Consider the following 18,044-nt stretch of genomic DNA (forward strand, 5'->3'; position numbering starts at 1 on the left):
TATTTCACCCTGAAAGAGATGCTAAATATAATGAGAACCTTACCAAGAATATCTGTGTACGAAATGTGTGATGTTATACTTGTGATGCCTGTGTGTGTATTAATATACGTGTAGGAACTACGTATGTATGTATGTATACTAGCCACATAAAGAAACTGTGCATTGTCAAAATATTTTCCCAGTTGATAAGTACGATAACAATGTGAAAGGTACATATAAACTTTATGGAGGGATCATGAGACCACAACAAGTCGGGAGAATTAAAATTGAAAAGTCAATCACATTGACTTTACAAGCCAACAAGCGGGACGGGGGTCAAACGACCATGTCACAAGCTCAATAACGGGAATATCCACCATCGGCATTCAGAACACCAATGCACCGACGACGCATAGAGTCTACCAAACGTGCAAGGAAGGCTTGTGGGATGTCACGCCAGATTCTCTCAAGATCTGTTGCAAGGTAAAGGACGTTAGATCCATCTGGCCCCAATCATGCTCTATCGGGGAGGGATCCAGTTAATTTGCAGGCCAAGGCAGTAAGTCAACGTCGTGGTGCTGCAAGGCATCCGCAGCAACCCTTGCCGTATGAGGGCGGGCATTGTCCTGTGGAATATTAACCCTGGGCCATGGCGTTGCAGAAAAGAAATTGCCACGGATCGAAGAATCTGATCCCTGCCGTCCACACCAGTTAAACTGCCCTGAACAACCACCAAAGGAGTTCTTTGTCGTGCTGTTATTCCACCCCAAATCAGCACAGAACCACCACCACCAAAGCGATTCCTCTCCAAGACACAGGCCTGTGCATCACGTTCTCTCACGCGTCTATAGGCACGTTGACATCCATCACTATGGGAAATGTTAAACCTGGACTCACCTGTAACAACATTTCTCCACCAAGCAAGGGTCTGCGAACGTGATATCGGCACCACATTCGGCCAGCTTGTCGATGACGTTGTGTCAGGACAGGTCGTATGGCGGGACGTCGTGGTCTGATCCCATGATGATGTAAACGTTGTCGAACTATCTTGGGGTAAATACGGCGAAGTCCTGGGATGGTCCGGGCAGTCATCACTGCAGTCTGAAACCTGTGGCGAAGATGGGTTACCCTTATCCACCTGTCTTGTCTTGGCGTTGTGACGCATGGACGTCCAGAACATGGCCGACCGATGACGTCATTTGTGTTCTCGTAGCGTCTCACCAGTGCAGAAAAGGTGTTCAAATGTGCAGCCACTTGTCATTTAGAAAATCCAAATGGTCTCATGACGTTCAGACGTTAGCATCGGCATGTCATGCGTTTCAATAGCCGTTTAATTTTCTGAACGATCGCAAGGGCTGGGACTGAGCTTTCCAAAGTGACAGTATTGTGTAGCATTCATTTGCTCTGTTTCTCTTTCCCGGAATGCATGTGCAACAACGAACTGCATGTCTCAAGGACGAAACCACTGACGTCACGGACGTGGCACGAGTATGCATGTTGGATACATGTCACTAATATCTGAGTTTAAATCCTGATGTGTCCACACAGGTTTGATAAATTTAGATTTTAAATTTTTGTATGAGTGAGCATGTATGTGTCTACAACCTCTGCCTGCAGATAATTAGGCGTGTGTGTGTGCGTGCGTGCGTGCGTGCGTGCCTCTGTGTGTATGTGTGCGTGCGTGCGTGTGTGTGGTCACGCAGGTGACTGTATATTAGAATGGATGTTGAATCAGTCGTGATCGCAGGGCTTAGAATACTCTAGACAGGTCTGAAATTTGACAGGTCTCAATTCACAGAGATAAAAAGATTTTCTTTCTCATTGCTTCTGAAGAGTTATAAAATATAAACACACTTGACAACATAAGCAAAAAATGTGGATATCCTCTTCATGCTATTCTTCAGCACGACGATTCAGTAACACTACCGTCATAAGATAAGTTCCCACATTGTCCCTAATTAGTGTAACGTAATAACTCCCCAGTTATACTTAATAACTCCCGACTTGGGAGATTGAGCAACGTATTTATCTTACCGAACATCTCACTCTTAATTTTGAATTGTTTGAAGTACGGGTACTGGATCAAAATTATGAGTGCCAGAGTTAGGCAACAACCCAAACACTACTAACAAGAAGTTAACGAATTCCCACAGTTCGGCATTTCGAGCGGGCTATTTAGAAAATGGTACGAGCTTGTAAGCTGGATACACTGGTTGGCCCGATCAATCAGAAAACGACATTTATGTGTGAGTAATGATAATGACACATAAACGTCATACCTCCACAGTTACATTGACAACATACACCGATCAGTTATCTCTCGCTGGCATGAATATAACATGGCTTCAAAGTACTGCCCACATAAAGAAAAAGGAACATACGATTGATACAGCTCTGTTAAGTAGGTTGGGGGACAAACTAAAACTGTCACTGTGCAGTCGACGTCAGTGATATCGGATACAGCCATCCCTGTTGATCAGACGTGACGGAATTCTTTGAAACATGTCTCTAGTGAGTCGACAATGACTTCTCAACTTATGTTGTTCCACCCACTGGCGAGAATTCCATGAAACTGCAGGTTGGATCTTGAAGTTGACGAACACGCCTGCCAGTGATGTCTCAGACAATTTTAAACTGTTACATTATAGTCGCCTGTTGCAGAAGGCCCCTTATCCGTGAGGCAGTTAGAAATCAGTTTCTTAATGCCATCGAAAGGAATTCGATATTTGACTAACCTTTGAGCGTTAAAAACCAATGGTGGACTTCTTGTTTCGGGAAAATACAAAGCTTCCGACTGCATATTTGTTATTCCATACTTACTGGTATCATGTGTGGTTTTGTGTTATTGACTTGAGACTTTTGAATGAAATATGTACCATTTATTTTCCAAGTTACAGCTTTGGATTTGATTTTCTCACATGTTTGACACTGAGACGTGGGAAGTATGCCCACAATGGTGACGAACATCCTGTCGCGTCTGCGCACATGGCCTGTCCGCGGAATGCTGACTGTGATTGGCGGGTTCCTGATTCATAGCACTCTCAGCACTGGATATATCTTTGGTAAGTTGGTTGTGTGGAGAATATTCCTGACAGTTGGTCCAAATATTGAAATCATGGTTTGTATTACTTGAAATTACAGTCCGTCAAGGTCGGTAATGTTGCTCCAGAACTAATCTGTCGTGGATATTGCACGTGCCGGTGTTCACTGATATGGATTAGCTCGTAGTGCAGTGAACAGTTATCAGTTCAGTTAACTATGGTTTGACCCAATCAACACGAACACGTGTTAATACCGGACACAAAATGATATTACAGAACAGACATCCATAGAGAAGGCCACAGGGACAGGAAACAAAACCGAAACCTTCACTTATAGATGTCCACGTACCAGAACCTTTCCTTATAGAGAAGTCCATACACCATAACATTCCCTTATAGAGAATTCCATACACAGAACCTTCCCTTATAGAGAATTCCAAACACAGAACTTTCCCATATAGTTCACATACCAGAAGTGCACATACCTTCACACAAAACTTGATATCTTCAGTGTAAAGTGCTAAATAAATGGGAGAATATTTGATATTGTCCCGTTCACTTATTTTCTTTCCGTCCATACATACACGATTACTTCCCTTGTTTCCAGGCAACATGACACCATATCTGACGTCATACCTGCGCGCCAGAAGTGGATCAAGTGACGCTACGTACTCAGAAACTGTTTGGATCTCAACAGCAAACTATTTGTCCTTGGCATTATGTATGCCCATATTAGGCTGGATAGAACAGAAACTGTCTCCAAGGATTTGTACGCTTATTGGCGGTCTTATCTTTAGGTACTCTTCCATAATTAGAGTATATCTTCACTATTAGTTTTAAAAAGAGTTTCAACGTTTCTGAGAGCACTAGAGTGTCTCGTTCAAGCCTCTGAATAGGCTGAGTAGAGTTGCATTGTTTAGTCTTACCGGAAATCCATAATTGTGGGTTCCAATCCTGTTTGCCCTGTTTCGCATGATAGCCATCTATCTATCATGCTACAGCAATACGTAATGGACTCTTCCAGTTCCGGAATGGTCCTCACCTACTTCACCATGCAGCATTCTCTCCTCTTGACGGCCTTGACCTATGGCGTCACCAATGGGGCTGGAAAGAGTATGGCGTACCCTGGAGCTGTGAAATGTGCTCTCAAGGTTAGTTGCACAATCGTGACGAGCGATAGGTGAGTAAGGGAAGGCGTTAGGGACTCGGTTTTGTCAGCAATGTCCTTGACGTGAAACAACATCATGTAAGAAAAACTTTCAAAATGGTTACTGGAATGAGTGAAATGGATTCCATGTCCGTTTATTGCAAGGGCACTGTATTGTATACGGCTAATGCATATCAAAGCTCCGAGTAATGTGTGTATCCTGATGGGTGTTTGTTTTAAAAGAGGGAAACCTGGATGGTTGGTTGTATCAGATATGTGACTAGGTCGATCACGTGTCATCGTGGTGACTTCGTTGATTGCCTGCGTTCATACCCACCAGCATGCATGTTGTCCACATCACCGCTGTTCTGTGTAGGACAGAGTCAACTATAACCCGACCGCCTTAAACGCTGCTGACTGGAATACGGTGACCATTTAGTGTGGAATGACTATAACACCATCCAGCCCAGGATAACCGGAAGTATCCACCTGTTTCAGTGGTTCCCCAAGAGATCAGGTCTGGTGACAGGCATCATTATCTGTGGAATCGGTTTTGGAACCTTTGTATTCAACCAGGTCGTCACGGCTTTCATCAATCCTGACAACTTCTCCCCGGATGAAACAATCAAAGAGGATTTGTATGTGATTCTTCACTGTTCACCAAACCGTGTTGGCATTTGCGTTTCGTGTGCAACGAAGAGTTCATTGTCTTTCTCAGGGGTGTGATGTGTGGCGTTCGTGATTTCATGTTCATCGTTGGTCTCAAAACTCACTTGTTTCTATTTCGATGGAACCAGACCGTCATCTGTTTGTTAAAATAGCAAGCTAGCAACTTTACAAGAAGAATCCGTAAAGTTTTCACGGTGAAGTTCAGATTAATGATAAAATACAGTGAAAATCTGACATCCAACCTTTTATTAAAAACGCGAAGAAAAAGAAAAAAATCCTCAAGAAGAATGTTTTAACATTTTTAGTCAAAACAAAACTACTTACGGAAACTACCGAGAGTTAATGAGTTTGGCTGGAGGAAGAGTTAGTCGCCGCAGTATCTTGTCAGTGATCATGAAGCACGTGATTCCTGTAACCTTGACTAACAGACAAACTGACTATTTCAGTAATTACACATTGATACCGATTGTGTCCAACTGTCTAGGTACTTCACACAAACCTCCCTACTAGACAGGGTACCATACTGCTTCCTCCTGCTGGGCGGGGTCTACACAGCCATACAGATCCTCGCCGTCCTCTTCCTCATAGCCACGCCCCCAGACACGCCCACACAGGTTAGTATCTCTCTGTAATCTCTGTAATTAGAAAAGAAGAACGCGAGTATAACACTGTTATTTTTCATAAAGGAATACATCAGTATGTGCTTTCCAATGTATGTGTTCAGGACTTTTTGTCGTAAAACTTAAGGACTCTATTAAGGTTTTTGGAGACATCTACTCTCAAACTACGGAAATACTGTACAATAGTGAACTGACAAGAAACTTACAGCATTCATGTGGTGTAAAGTGATTCCATGGCGTTTGGATGTGGTTACTGACGATTATGTTTCCACAAAACAAAACAAGCATACAAGCCTGCTGGCGTTGTGTAATTACTCTGACGCATATGTCACACTTTTCCTATCGTGGCCTACTGATAGACACATATTACATGATCCTGCGCACTTAACGCATTTGTGACAAGAGAGGCGGTACAACGAATTGGGCGAGTGCACTTGGCTGCTACGGGTAGCTTGACGATTATGCACGTGCAATACATGCTAACCGTGGCATGAAATCAACACTGCTACTGATTAACACCTGTCTCCATAGATGTAGTAACATTGCTGAATTGTGCTAGGTGTGTCAAAGCTGCTTTGAAAACCCGATCTCAGTTACTGTAATATGATATCAATGTGTGTCCACATATTGTCTTACACTGTAATCTAATATGTACTTCTTAAATGTACATGGGCCGATGGCCTACAAACTGAAATAAACTTACACCTCAACACCAGTCTCGCTACTGTTTTACACCTGTCTCAATACTGTTAAACAGATTTTTAAAAATGTCCAGGTTAGGAAAACATGGGCAAATAGTTCATTCTCAGGCAAGGGAGATAGCATACAATGTTATCATGTATATGGACAAAAAATGTGCAACCAAAGCAGATTCTCTTTTACAAAGTAGCCTTGCTACTGGACTCTCAACGGCAACTTTAAAGCGCATTAAGGCAGAAGGTGGTAGGAGTGCGAGTGGACCTACATTTATCAGTCCCAAAACTTGCAGTTACAAACTTTATGATTTCGACCGGTGTGCAGTCCGTCAATTTGTACAAAGTTTATATGGCGTAAAAAAAACAACTACCCAGTCTGGATAGGATGTATGATATGGCAAAGTGCCAGTTGAACTACAAGGGTTCTAAGGAAAGTTTTCGAAAAAATCTCAAAGACACGTGGTTTAGGTGGCGAAAACCACAGTCAAACCGTAAACTTTTAATGGAACGTAAAGACATTGTTTCCAAGCGTTTGCAATACTTGCGTGCAATAAAGAAATACAGAGAAGAAAATCGAACACTCATCTTTATCGATGAAACATGGTTGCATGTACACCACATTGTCCCAAAGTGTTGGCAACTTGAGGGTGAAGTCGTAATAAATGGGGTTCAACCTCCGTCTGGCACCGGACCTCGGCTTATTGTGGTTCATGCAGGGGGTGAAAACGGTTTTGTTCCAAATGCTTTGCTTGTTTTTGATTCCAAACTCAAATCAGCAGACTATCATGACGAGATGAACTTTGATCATTTTTCCAAACGGCTCCAGGAAAAGTTGATCCCAAACCTTCCACTGGACTCTGTCATCGTTATGGATAATGCAGCATATCATGGCAAGCAAGTGGACAAATGTCCGACAACCGCCAACAGAAACGATGACATAAAAGCGTGGCTACAAAGGCACACCATCTCATTTGATGAGAAAATGCTAAAATCCGAACTATTGTTTCTTGCAAAATCCAACAAATCGGGCCCTGTCTACAGAGTAGACACGATGTTGAAGCAACATGGTCATGATGTACTACGTCTCCCTCCATACCACGCAGAACTAAACCCGATTGTTAATTTGGGCAAATGTGAAAAATAATGTCCTTCACAAAACTTGCAGTTCACAAAAAATTCCTTAAGAGTTGCCATAAATGACAGGATGTCTGCAATCGGTGCAAAAGAATGGTCGGAATGTTGTAAACATGTTAAAACAATTGAAGATGGTTGCTGGTAACACGAAATCGCAGTAGAAAGGGAAATTGACAGACTAGTGATTGACTTAGGATTTGCAAGTGATTCAGACACCGAGACTGATTCAGAGAGTGATAATTAAAGCATAAACCAGTAAGTCCGCCTAATTTTCCAGCATTGTTGTGTCTTGTATAATAATTGACACATACTATATCAGGTTTTTACTGTTCCCATACTTTGTCATGAAAAAAGAGTAATCTTTGGTGAGTTGTCTGTATTTTATACTTTTTTAGTCACTGATAAATCTACTGAGTCTGGTACTGAGTAATCCCCAAACCGACAAATTTGTGTACAAAGATATTTCTCACTGACTTATCAATGTCAGAAGGTATTTTCAGTTTTCTGTACACAATTTTGGTGACCATAATAAAAACATGACAGAAATTTGGAAATATTGTTTGAATACTATCCATTTCTCTGGAACCGGTTATATAAATTTCCAAGACATGTATTCCCGGTCGATCACAAGCGAAATTATAGACGAAAATCAGCCCGTACAGAGAAATAGGAACAAAATTATGGGATAAAAATATTTCCCCCTTGCTACTCTGATTTAGCCACCACCATTCAGCAACAGATAACTTTTAACATATTAAAAAGTTAAATGAAACACAATTAACTATATGTAGTTATTATCTATTTAATATTTAACAGACGAAAAGTCAACTTTACCCATTAAAACAACACCGCATATTCCTTCGAATGATAAGACTGCAATTTCAGGCATAAGATACTGATATTCCACGCTAACCTTTAGTTAAGACGAAGGCAAATAGATGATTGGGGCACTGACAAGCATTTTAGATATTCAACAATTTTGTTAAAAAAAATCCCAGGAAAATGTCATTCGCTTCATGAAATGGATCGGTGGTCCTAAACATATTTACTCAGTGTATTGTGTTGATTCAATTCGTTGGGATTGTGCCTGTTCCCAAATCGAGTGTGCTATAACAATTCATGCGCGAAACGCACGGGGAAAATGAACTTCTCGATATTTATCAGACAACCTGTCTCCCTCTTGTTTCAAGTGGATCGTTCTGTGGGGCGTTCCCAAGTATGCAAATTGGGGTCATTTGTCAGGTCGTGGATAATCTTATATGTGTTTACCAGTACATTCTTGTCAACGATAAGTAGAGACTCTATGAAAATATTCTTGTTTTAAGAGCTAGGCACTTCTCACTCTTAAGGAACGGCTTCAGCATTAATAATACTAGTTCTCGTTTTAAAAGAAAATAGCATGTTTGAATATTTTTAACATTATTTTTTAACATTGTTCTGTGACGATTTGACCATTCAGGAAGACAATGTTGAAAAGAGTCCAGAGCAAGAGAAGATGCCAGGTGAGAAGATGAAAGGTCTCGACACGCAGTCCAGCACAGACAGGTGACTTTGTTTATCATGCACGATGGGCAGTAAAGTGTTGAATCATGTCGTAAATGTATCATTGTTTGATTGATTGAGTTAAATTTTATGCCGCCTTTTACAATATTCCAGTCACGGCAGGGGACATAAGATATGGGCTTAACACACTGTAACTACATAAGGAATCGCGAGCGTTTAAGCATGAGGAACCCGCAACGTCCGGTAATGGTTGAAATAGCTGGACAATTATGACAATATTGGCAACGCCTTCTTATAGTGGTGAGAGGACACTGGTCCATGTCATCTACGCCACATCGATGTTCTTCTGTGAAACTGACGCATTATAAAATATCAAAACCTTGCAAAAGAAAACTGATTCAGCGTTACTTTTGCAGTATTAACTAATATGTCTGCTTCATTCCCCCTCACTGAAGAGTGTTACAGAAGTAAAAATGAACCAAGAAGTGCAATTATACAACACTAGTATTATAGGAGGGCGATAAATTACAGATTCATGGCCACTGGAAAGTTGGCACAGATCTTGCAGAAAATTGCAGATGTTCGACAGATCGTGTAGTCCAACACAGGACCCATAATGACCAGAGCCTCCTTTCACAAAGCACTAAGGTGATTGTAAGTTACTAAGGTAACCGTAGTGCAATGTAAAAGAAAGGGAGTTTTGTGAACGTTGCTTCGTGAAAGGAGCCTTTGGAAACACCACGTGTTTTCTCTAGTTAGATTCTGAAATAAGTTTCCTTAAATCTTTTGGGCGGCTTCACCTTGCATACAGTGAAACAACATCTACTGTTTACTGTATTCAATTCCCTTTTGTTGACCTAAATGAAATAAATAACATTAGGATGAACCTTCACACTGTGATACATGCAACAAAACCTTTTAAGTCTTTTTACTTAAGACGCCTTTGGCAACAAAATCAATTTGGGAAAAATTGTCAGAAAAATCATATTCTAATTCAAACTAAGTAGAAACACATGGTCAAATAAGGTGCTGCATCAGATATCAAGGAACAGAACAATATTAATTGTATTAATTGTATCATGGAACTTCCATTTGAGATACGGACGTAAGTTGACTAAACTTGGAACTTTTACAAGGTAAGAGTAAGTGAGTGAGTGGAGTTTTACAACGATTTGTATAGAATTACAGCCCCGGACTTCATAATCCCCAAAGCAGGGCAATATGGTCAAAACAACCTTTGCATGGCTGTTCCCAGTGGTGACACTGATGACGACAACGGCAACTACACTCCACGCCAGGTTCTTCGGTCGAAGCTGTTCTACATGCTATGGGTCATCTACGGCTGTGTGGTGCTTGGTATATTCTTTGTGACGAACTTTTACAAGGTAAGAGTAAGTGAGTGAGTGAAATTTTACAACGATTGGTGCAGCATTCTAGCTGCCAGGGCTTCGTAACCTCCACAGTATGGACGATACAAGCGTCATAATTAGGGCATTTTTTGCATTCGGGCATTCAACTTACACTTATTCACACCAGGATGTATGTACATGTATTATGTGTTTTTCTAAAGTACTTCTCTTGGCGTTACACTTTGGACAGCCATAGTACTTCTATTCTTTGGTAGGTTGCCATAAATTGCTTTTATTTGTCATAATTTCTTATTTTCAGAAACTAAAGAATAAAAATTAACAACAATATCGTTTTGAAGTTAACAGACTTTACCTCATTGCAGGCTTGTATATTTTCAGACATTTTCCCAGACCTTCATCAAAGATGATCACTTTCTGGCTCTGGCTGGTTCTGTCGGATCGGCCTTTAATGCTCTGGGACGACCGTTCTGGGGAGCTGTAGGGGACAAGATTGGCTACAGGGTACGTCCAGGGGTGTTTGGCCAGGGTGTCAAAGTGAATAGTTTACTTTTAGTTCGTAGATGAATGCAAATCCAGGACTTTGAATCTCCTAACTTCGATTTTGAAATAATTGAAACATTGATTCAGTGGAAAGTGGAAAGCACGCAAATGAATATGATATATATTCCGTTTTTCATTCCGTACATGATCAGTTTCTGTTCAGTCTATCGTCACTCTGGTATGGCAACGGTAAAAGAATCTACGACCACAACGCGTTGTGTTGAAGCTGTAGGCGTAAATACTTCGAGTTATCCGGGGTTCTGCACAAGCGCAATACTGTGGCTAAATTAGGATTTCCTGTCACCGACATTTTACTTAGAGACACACCTTCGAGTCGTCAAAGTCCGATACAACAGTGGTTGACTGTCTATCGAAATGTCACATCGTAAAATGTCACATGGTGAAATGTCACACTGTAAAATGTGACATGGTGAAATGTCACATTGTAAAATGTCACATGGTGAAATGTCACATTGTAAAATGTCACATGGTGAAATGTCACATCGTAAAATGTCACATGGTGAAATGTCACATTGTAAAATGATGCAGAAACGACTATCCATAAAATAATTTGCCATCCCTGTCACTTACCATACCGAAACATGAATCTCATTAACCTATTTAAACAATGAACTGCTTTTCAGCTGATCCTAATTTCGAGTGAAAGTGAGAATAGATATCACAAACAACTCTGGGTACAATGAATTCCAATTTATTGTTTCATAAGAAAATGATATTAAGAAATGAATTTTAATTTTAAACTTTAATAACATCGTATTTCTATATGTTATGGCCAGGTGTAGGCAGCATGATTTCAACTAAGACACAGACTGTCTCTGTTTGATGAGGTCGTAAAATTATTCACAATGCATCTGACTCACTGGCTCACTGGAGTTCTGTAGCACAATGAAGTTGGTTTGATATCAGTTCCGTACCAGACCGCCGTATAGAGATTTCCTCGATTTCCAGGTTTCCGTTTGTCAGAGCTGGTGGTACGACAGGACACGCTGTACGACGCGTTTTGCAAGAATTAGAAGTTGCGTAGTGATGCAATATACAAGTGCTTAGGTGTATCAAACCATACTGATGAATATTTATGTTACCAGTCACATGATTTAGTCTCGAAAATGGACTGGACTTTGCACTAAGTTGCGCAATAGGACGGAACCCAGTCGACCGGAAACGAGACTGTTATATAATCAACGTTTTGCCTTGAGCTGTGCCAAACAGTTACAGTAACTACTAAAAATATGAAAGAATGACCTACTTCATCAAAGATTAAATTCACATCGTACGTTCTTTCACATTCCTACAAATATTATTGATGAATGCGTTATCTTAATCATCCGAACACCTCTCACACAGGAATCACTCACCATTGTCATCGGGGTGTTTGGAACAGCAGGAGCGACCTTCACCTTGTGTGAATATGGCGGGAAAGTGATGGTGATGATTTGGCTGTGCCTCATCTACGGGACGATCTCGGGATTCTACGCTCTAATGATCTCACTGACAGTCTCCCTGTATGGTCAGAAGTACTACAGTGTCAACTACGGCCTGCTCTACTCCTGCATGGTGAGTTTACGATATCAACTGCCCAGTCTTCCTTGTCATCTATAGTGACACAAACGTCCACACGCAAGGGCGCCCACATCCAAGCTATACTAAGACGTCGTCAATCTGTTTACCATCACATGTTTAAATTACATGGTATATGGTGTATACTTGTTTATTACTTCAGTAAAATGCATAGATAATTTTAATGAATAGAAAATGTTTTTCCCAAATAGGTCTTTTAGTTTTGGACCTTCAAATCAGTGTCCAAAAGACCATTTTACAGGTAAAACTTACAAAAAAGTACATATTTGCCAAAAATTTAGAAACACATTAGAACTTGCGTCAGAATCAACAATAGGCCTTAACAACTACTTGCAACACTGTACATAGATGAAGATACATTTGCACCTGCGTTGTCATAGGGATTGTGCAACTAACAATCAAAGCTATGAAGAAACACCTAAAAATAGTACACTTTCAAAACAAAAACACAAGCATGAAAATGGACTGTAAAAACACCAAATCAATTATTTTTTATATCAGTTGTGATTAAAGAAATGTAAGAATGAACGGTATATGACATTTTTCATAAAAAATGACGTGTGTCAACCAAATCAGCGAGTCTGACCACCCAATCCTGTCAGTCGCCCCTTACGACATTCGCCCTTTGTGACAAGCATCGGTTGCTGAAGGCCTATTCTACGCCAGACTTTCACGGATCTAATGGTCAAGATTGTCCACCTTCCACTGACCTTCAGCTCTGTCACTTGACCTCGAAGCGGTCACCTTGATCCCAAAACCGTTCTGTGCTTCGATTGTCGTAATCCCACACTTTCACTTGTGATTGTCGTTAAACTCAGTTGCCAGTTCAGAGGAAGCTCAACCATGAGACAATGTATAATGGTGCTTATACCCAACAATTGTCAGCTTCAGTGAGTGAGTGAGTGGGAGAGTGAATGAGTGAGTGAGTGTTTTGTGGTGACCGCTTTCCAGTATTTAACAGTTGCAGGCACAGCAAACTGTATCGTCTTGCCAAAGTCAGTTGTGCTGGGTATGTCAAAATCACCAAATCATATCCTGGCTGTTTCTGAAATTTTATCCCAAAACGAAATCACCTCAGAAAAGAAGAGAAAGTCGATAGTTGTCTACAAGAATCTGTCTTCCTGTTTCAGATAGTAGTTCAGCTGACTGGTACGCTCCTGACGTCACAACTGAAATCTGCTATCGGATGGCAAGGAATACTCTACATAGGCGCCGGGGGCATACTGTTCAGTACGTACACAAGTATAGTTACAGTGGATTTAGGGATGTAGGGGATAATTTTTGTTTTGTGGGAATCTAGTGACTGGCTTTATACACGTCGATTTACGCTAATGGGATGCGGTGACGTGTCGACCAAGTCAGCAAGCCTAACCACCCGACCCCATAAGTCACGTCTTTCAACAAGCATGGGTTGATGAAGACCAGTTATAAACCGGAACGTCACGGGTGGGTGCGAGGCGCGCCGGAAGTTCAAGTGGACACATGCTGGAATCCATTGTCAGAATCCACGATACACCTTGATTATTATTCCAACCTTTTACAAGGTCATGGATTTTGCCGATCTGTCAAACGTCAGAGACACGCATCTGGTCAGGTTTACCTCTTACATTCCTGGTTGAACGGGTAGTTGTTTGCGCCACACTCAGCAATATTCCAGCTGTATGCCGGGGGTCTGCAAATAACCCATTTGACCAGACAATCCAGTGCTTGAAGTATCATGAGCGTCGACTATGCAATTTGGTTACGATGACGTGTCCACCATCTTGAACCAAGTCGGCTAGCGTGACTACACGATCCCGTTTGTACGATAAGCAAGGATCACAGAAGATCAGTTCTAACCCGGATCTTCACGGGTAATCTTCCACATGAAGTTGTCGCGTCATATACTCCTGGCACTTCCTGTTCAGCAATAACAAGTCACTTAATCGTAGAAATAGAAAACAATATATCGCAGAAATGATTTCTCTCAACGATCTTAGTATTTAGATTCTTTGACATCCAACACTATATCTTATTGCCATTACAGGGTGTTTAGCTTAACAACCAATATATGAGTGCTGGTACGTTCTTGTTCGTTTCTGCAGGTTTCTGCTTGTGCTGTGGAATGCTTGTGCAGTATCGACTGGCCAAGAGGAAGGAGAAAAAGTTCGAAAACAAACACGTCGAGAAATCGATTGATACCCGTCTGTGAAGCCTAACAACAATCGGAAGAAAATATAACGACCCGACAATAGCGTTTTATCACGATACTGTAAGCTGCTGGAAGCATGTATATAAGTTGATGTCATATTTCATTCTGTACGATGCCCTAATAAAACAAATCTGTTTATGCGAGATGTTTTTGATAAAGTGGTTGTAGAGAAGCGGACAGGTTGTATGTCTGACAGTAGGCAATGTACCACGGTAGGCAATCGAACCCGTCAATCAATCAGTTGAAACCCGTCTGTAATGTGAAACTGAATCCCAGTCGGAGGAAGTATTACGAGGGTTGGTTGAAAAGTTCTCAGTCTGTGTGGTTTTTCCGCACCAGGTAGAGACAGGTGTTTGCCACCAATGAGGACAATCATTTAGCGAATTATAGACACAAGAACTACAAACGTACTAATAGTTTTATCTCAACTACAGCTCTTTTGGTAAACCTACCCTCTGAAATCATCAGAAATGGACAAAACTGAATACAGGGCAGTCATCAAGTACTTGCAAAAGAAAGGGATGTCCCCAACACAGATACATGCTGACATGGTCTCCACTCTAGGGGATGATGCTCCTTCATTTTCCACAGTAAAGAAGTGGGCTGCAGAATTTAAGCATGGCAGACAAAGCCTTGATGATGACCCACGCTCAGGAAGGCCTTCAACAGCAACCACTCCAGAAAACATCACGCGAGTGCTCGATATGTTGATGGATGATCGACGATTGACTACTCGACATATTGCTAGTGTAGTGGGCATCTCTCATGAGAGGGTTGAGCATATTATCACCAACGAATTAGGAATGACTGAAGTTTCTGCAAGATGGGTGCCAAAGCTCTTGACAGCAGAACAGAAACGTGTCAGGTTCCAGACGTCCCTTGACAATTTGCGTCATTTTGAAGCAGATCCCGATGATTTTGTGGCACGATTTGTAACCATGGATGAGACCTGAATACATCACTTTCAACCAGAAACAAAACTACAGTCAAAACAGTGGAAGCATCCTGATTCACCAGCTCCGAAGAAAGCCAAGTCTGTTCCTTCAGCTGGAAAGGTGATGGCATCAGTCTTTTGGGATTCCAGGGGTATTCTGCTCATTGATTATCTTGAAAAAGGTCAAACTATCAACGGCAGATACTATGCTGATCTACTGAACCAGTTGCGAGAAGCAATCAAAGCCAAACGACGAGGGATGATCGCTAAAGGTGCCCTCTTCCACCAAGACAATGCGCCTGTTCACAAATCGGTGGTGGCCATGTCAACAATCCGCGATTGTGGCTTTGAACTCATTGACCATCCTCCTTATTCACCTGATTTGGCTCCTTCTGACTTCCACCTGTTCCCCAAAATGAAAAAGGAATTCGCCGGTCGCCATTTTGCAAGTAATGATGACGTCATTTCGGTTGTGACTGATTATTTTAGGGTAGCTGAAGAAGATTTCTTCCTGACCGGGATTCGGGCCTTGCAGCATCGCTGGCAAAAGTGTGTGCACTTGGAAGGTGACTATGTAGAAAAATAAATTACAAACGTGGACTTTGTAACGTTTTTTCACAGTGAGGCTTAGAACTTTTGGTGTCTGTATCTGTATTGGTGTCTGTATTGGTATCTGTATCGGTTTCTGTATCTGTATTGGTGTCTGTATCGGTGTCTGTATCTGTATCGGTGTCTGTATCTGTATCGGTGTCTGAATCGGTGTCTGTATCTGTATCGGTGTCTGTATTGGTATCTCTATCGTTGTCTGTAACTGTATTGCTGTCTGTATCTGTATTGGTGTCTGTATCTGTATTGGTGTCTGTATTGGTATCTGTATCGTTGTCTGTATCTGTATCGGTGTCTGTATCTGTATCGGTGTCTGTATCTGTATTGGTGTCTGTATTGGTGTCTGTATCTGTATTGGTGTCTGTATTGGTGTCTGCATCTGTATCGGTTTCTGTATCTGTATCGGTGTCTGTATCTGCATCGGTGTCTGAATCGGTGTCTGTATCTGTATCGGTGTCTGTATTGGTATCTGTATCGGTTTCTGTATCTGTATCGGTGTCTGTATCTGTATTGGTGTCTGTATCGGTGTCTGTATCTGTATCGGTGTCTGTATTGGTATCTGTATCGGTGTCTGTATTGGTATCTGTATCGGTTTCTGTATCTGTATTGGTGTCTGTATCTGTATCGGTGTCTGTATCTGTATCGGTGTCTGTATCTGTATTGATGTCTGTATTGGTGTCTGTATCGGCGTCTGTATCTGTATCGGTGTCTGTATCTGTATTGCTGTCTGTATTGGTATCTCTATCCTTGTCTGTATCTGTATTGGTGTCTGTATCTGTATTGGTGTCTGTATCTGTATTGGTGTCTGTATTGGTATCTGTATCGGTTTCTGTATCTGTATCGGTGTCTGTATCGGTGTCTGTATCTGTATCGGTGTCTGTATCTGCATCGGTGTCTGAATCGGTGTCTGTATCTGTATCGGTGTCTGTATTGGTATCTGTATCGGTTTCTGTATCTGTATCGGTGTCTGTATCTGTATTGGTGTCTGTATCGGTGTCTGTATCTGTATCGGTGTCTGTATTGGTATCTGTATCGGTTTCTGTATCTGTATCGGTGTCTGTATCTGTATTGGTGTCTGTATTGGTGTCTGTATCTGTATTGGTGTCTGTAACTGTATCGGTGTCTGTATCTGTATCGGTGTCTGTATCTGTATTGGTGTCTGTATTGGTATCTGTATCGGTGTCTGTATCTGTATTGGTGTCTGTATTGGTGTCTGTATCGGTGTCTGTATCTGTATCGGTATCTGTATCTGTATTGGTGTCTGTATTGGTATCTGTATCGGTGCCTGTATTGGTATCTGTATCGGTGTCTGTATCTGTATCGGTGTCTGTATTGGTATCTGTATCGGTGTCTGTATTGGTATCAGTGTCTGTATTGGTATCTGCATCAGTGTCTGTATCTGTATTGGTGTCTGTATCTGTATCGGTGTCTGTATCTGTATCAGTGTCTGTATCTGTATTGGTGTCTGTATCTGTATCGGTGTCTGTATCTGTATTGCTGTCTGTATCTGTATCGGTGTCTGTATCTGTATTGGTGTCTGTATCTGTATCAGTGTCTGTATCTGTATTGCTGTCTGTATCTGTATCGGTGTCTGTATCTGTATCGGTGTCTGTATCTGTATCAGTGTCTGTATCTGTATTGGTGTCTGTATCTGTATCGGTGTCTGTATCTGTATCAGTGTCTGTATCTGTATCGGTGTCTGTATCTGTATTGCTGTCTGTATCTGTATCGGTGTCTGTATCTGTATTGGTGTCTGTATCTGTATTGCTGTCTGTATCTGCATCGGTGTCTGTATCTGTATCAGTGTCTGTATCAGTGTCTGTATCTACATTGGTGTCTGTATCTGTATCGGTGTCTGTATCTGTATCGGTGTCTGTATCTGTATCGGTGTCTGTATCTGTATTGGTGTCTGTATTGGTATCTGTATCGGTGTCTGTATCTGTATCGGTGTCTGTATCTGTATTGCTGTCTGTATCTGTATCGGTGTCTGTATCTGTATCAGTATCTGTATCAGTG

The 18,044-nt window shown here is 41.5% G+C and overlaps 1 protein-coding gene across 1 annotated transcript; it reads left to right on the plus strand.

The window, feature by feature from the left end:
- Positions 1-2,932: 2,932 nt before the first annotated feature.
- LOC137282241 (oxalate:formate antiporter-like) lies at positions 2,933-14,488 on the plus strand. The gene is made up of 12 exons (XM_067813973.1): positions 2,933-3,041; positions 3,628-3,817; positions 4,045-4,171; positions 4,666-4,805; positions 5,321-5,454; positions 5,487-5,506; positions 8,745-8,830; positions 10,044-10,173; positions 10,537-10,659; positions 12,064-12,273; positions 13,428-13,527; positions 14,382-14,488. The coding sequence occupies exons 1-12, from the start codon at positions 2,933-2,935 to the stop codon at positions 14,486-14,488; spliced, it is 1,476 nt and encodes a 491-aa protein (XP_067670074.1).
- Positions 14,489-18,044: the final 3,556 nt, after the last annotated feature.

Source organism: Haliotis asinina, chromosome 4 (assembly GCF_037392515.1).
Source record: "Haliotis asinina isolate JCU_RB_2024 chromosome 4, JCU_Hal_asi_v2, whole genome shotgun sequence".
Classification (NCBI taxonomy): domain Eukaryota; kingdom Metazoa; phylum Mollusca; class Gastropoda; order Lepetellida; family Haliotidae; genus Haliotis; species Haliotis asinina.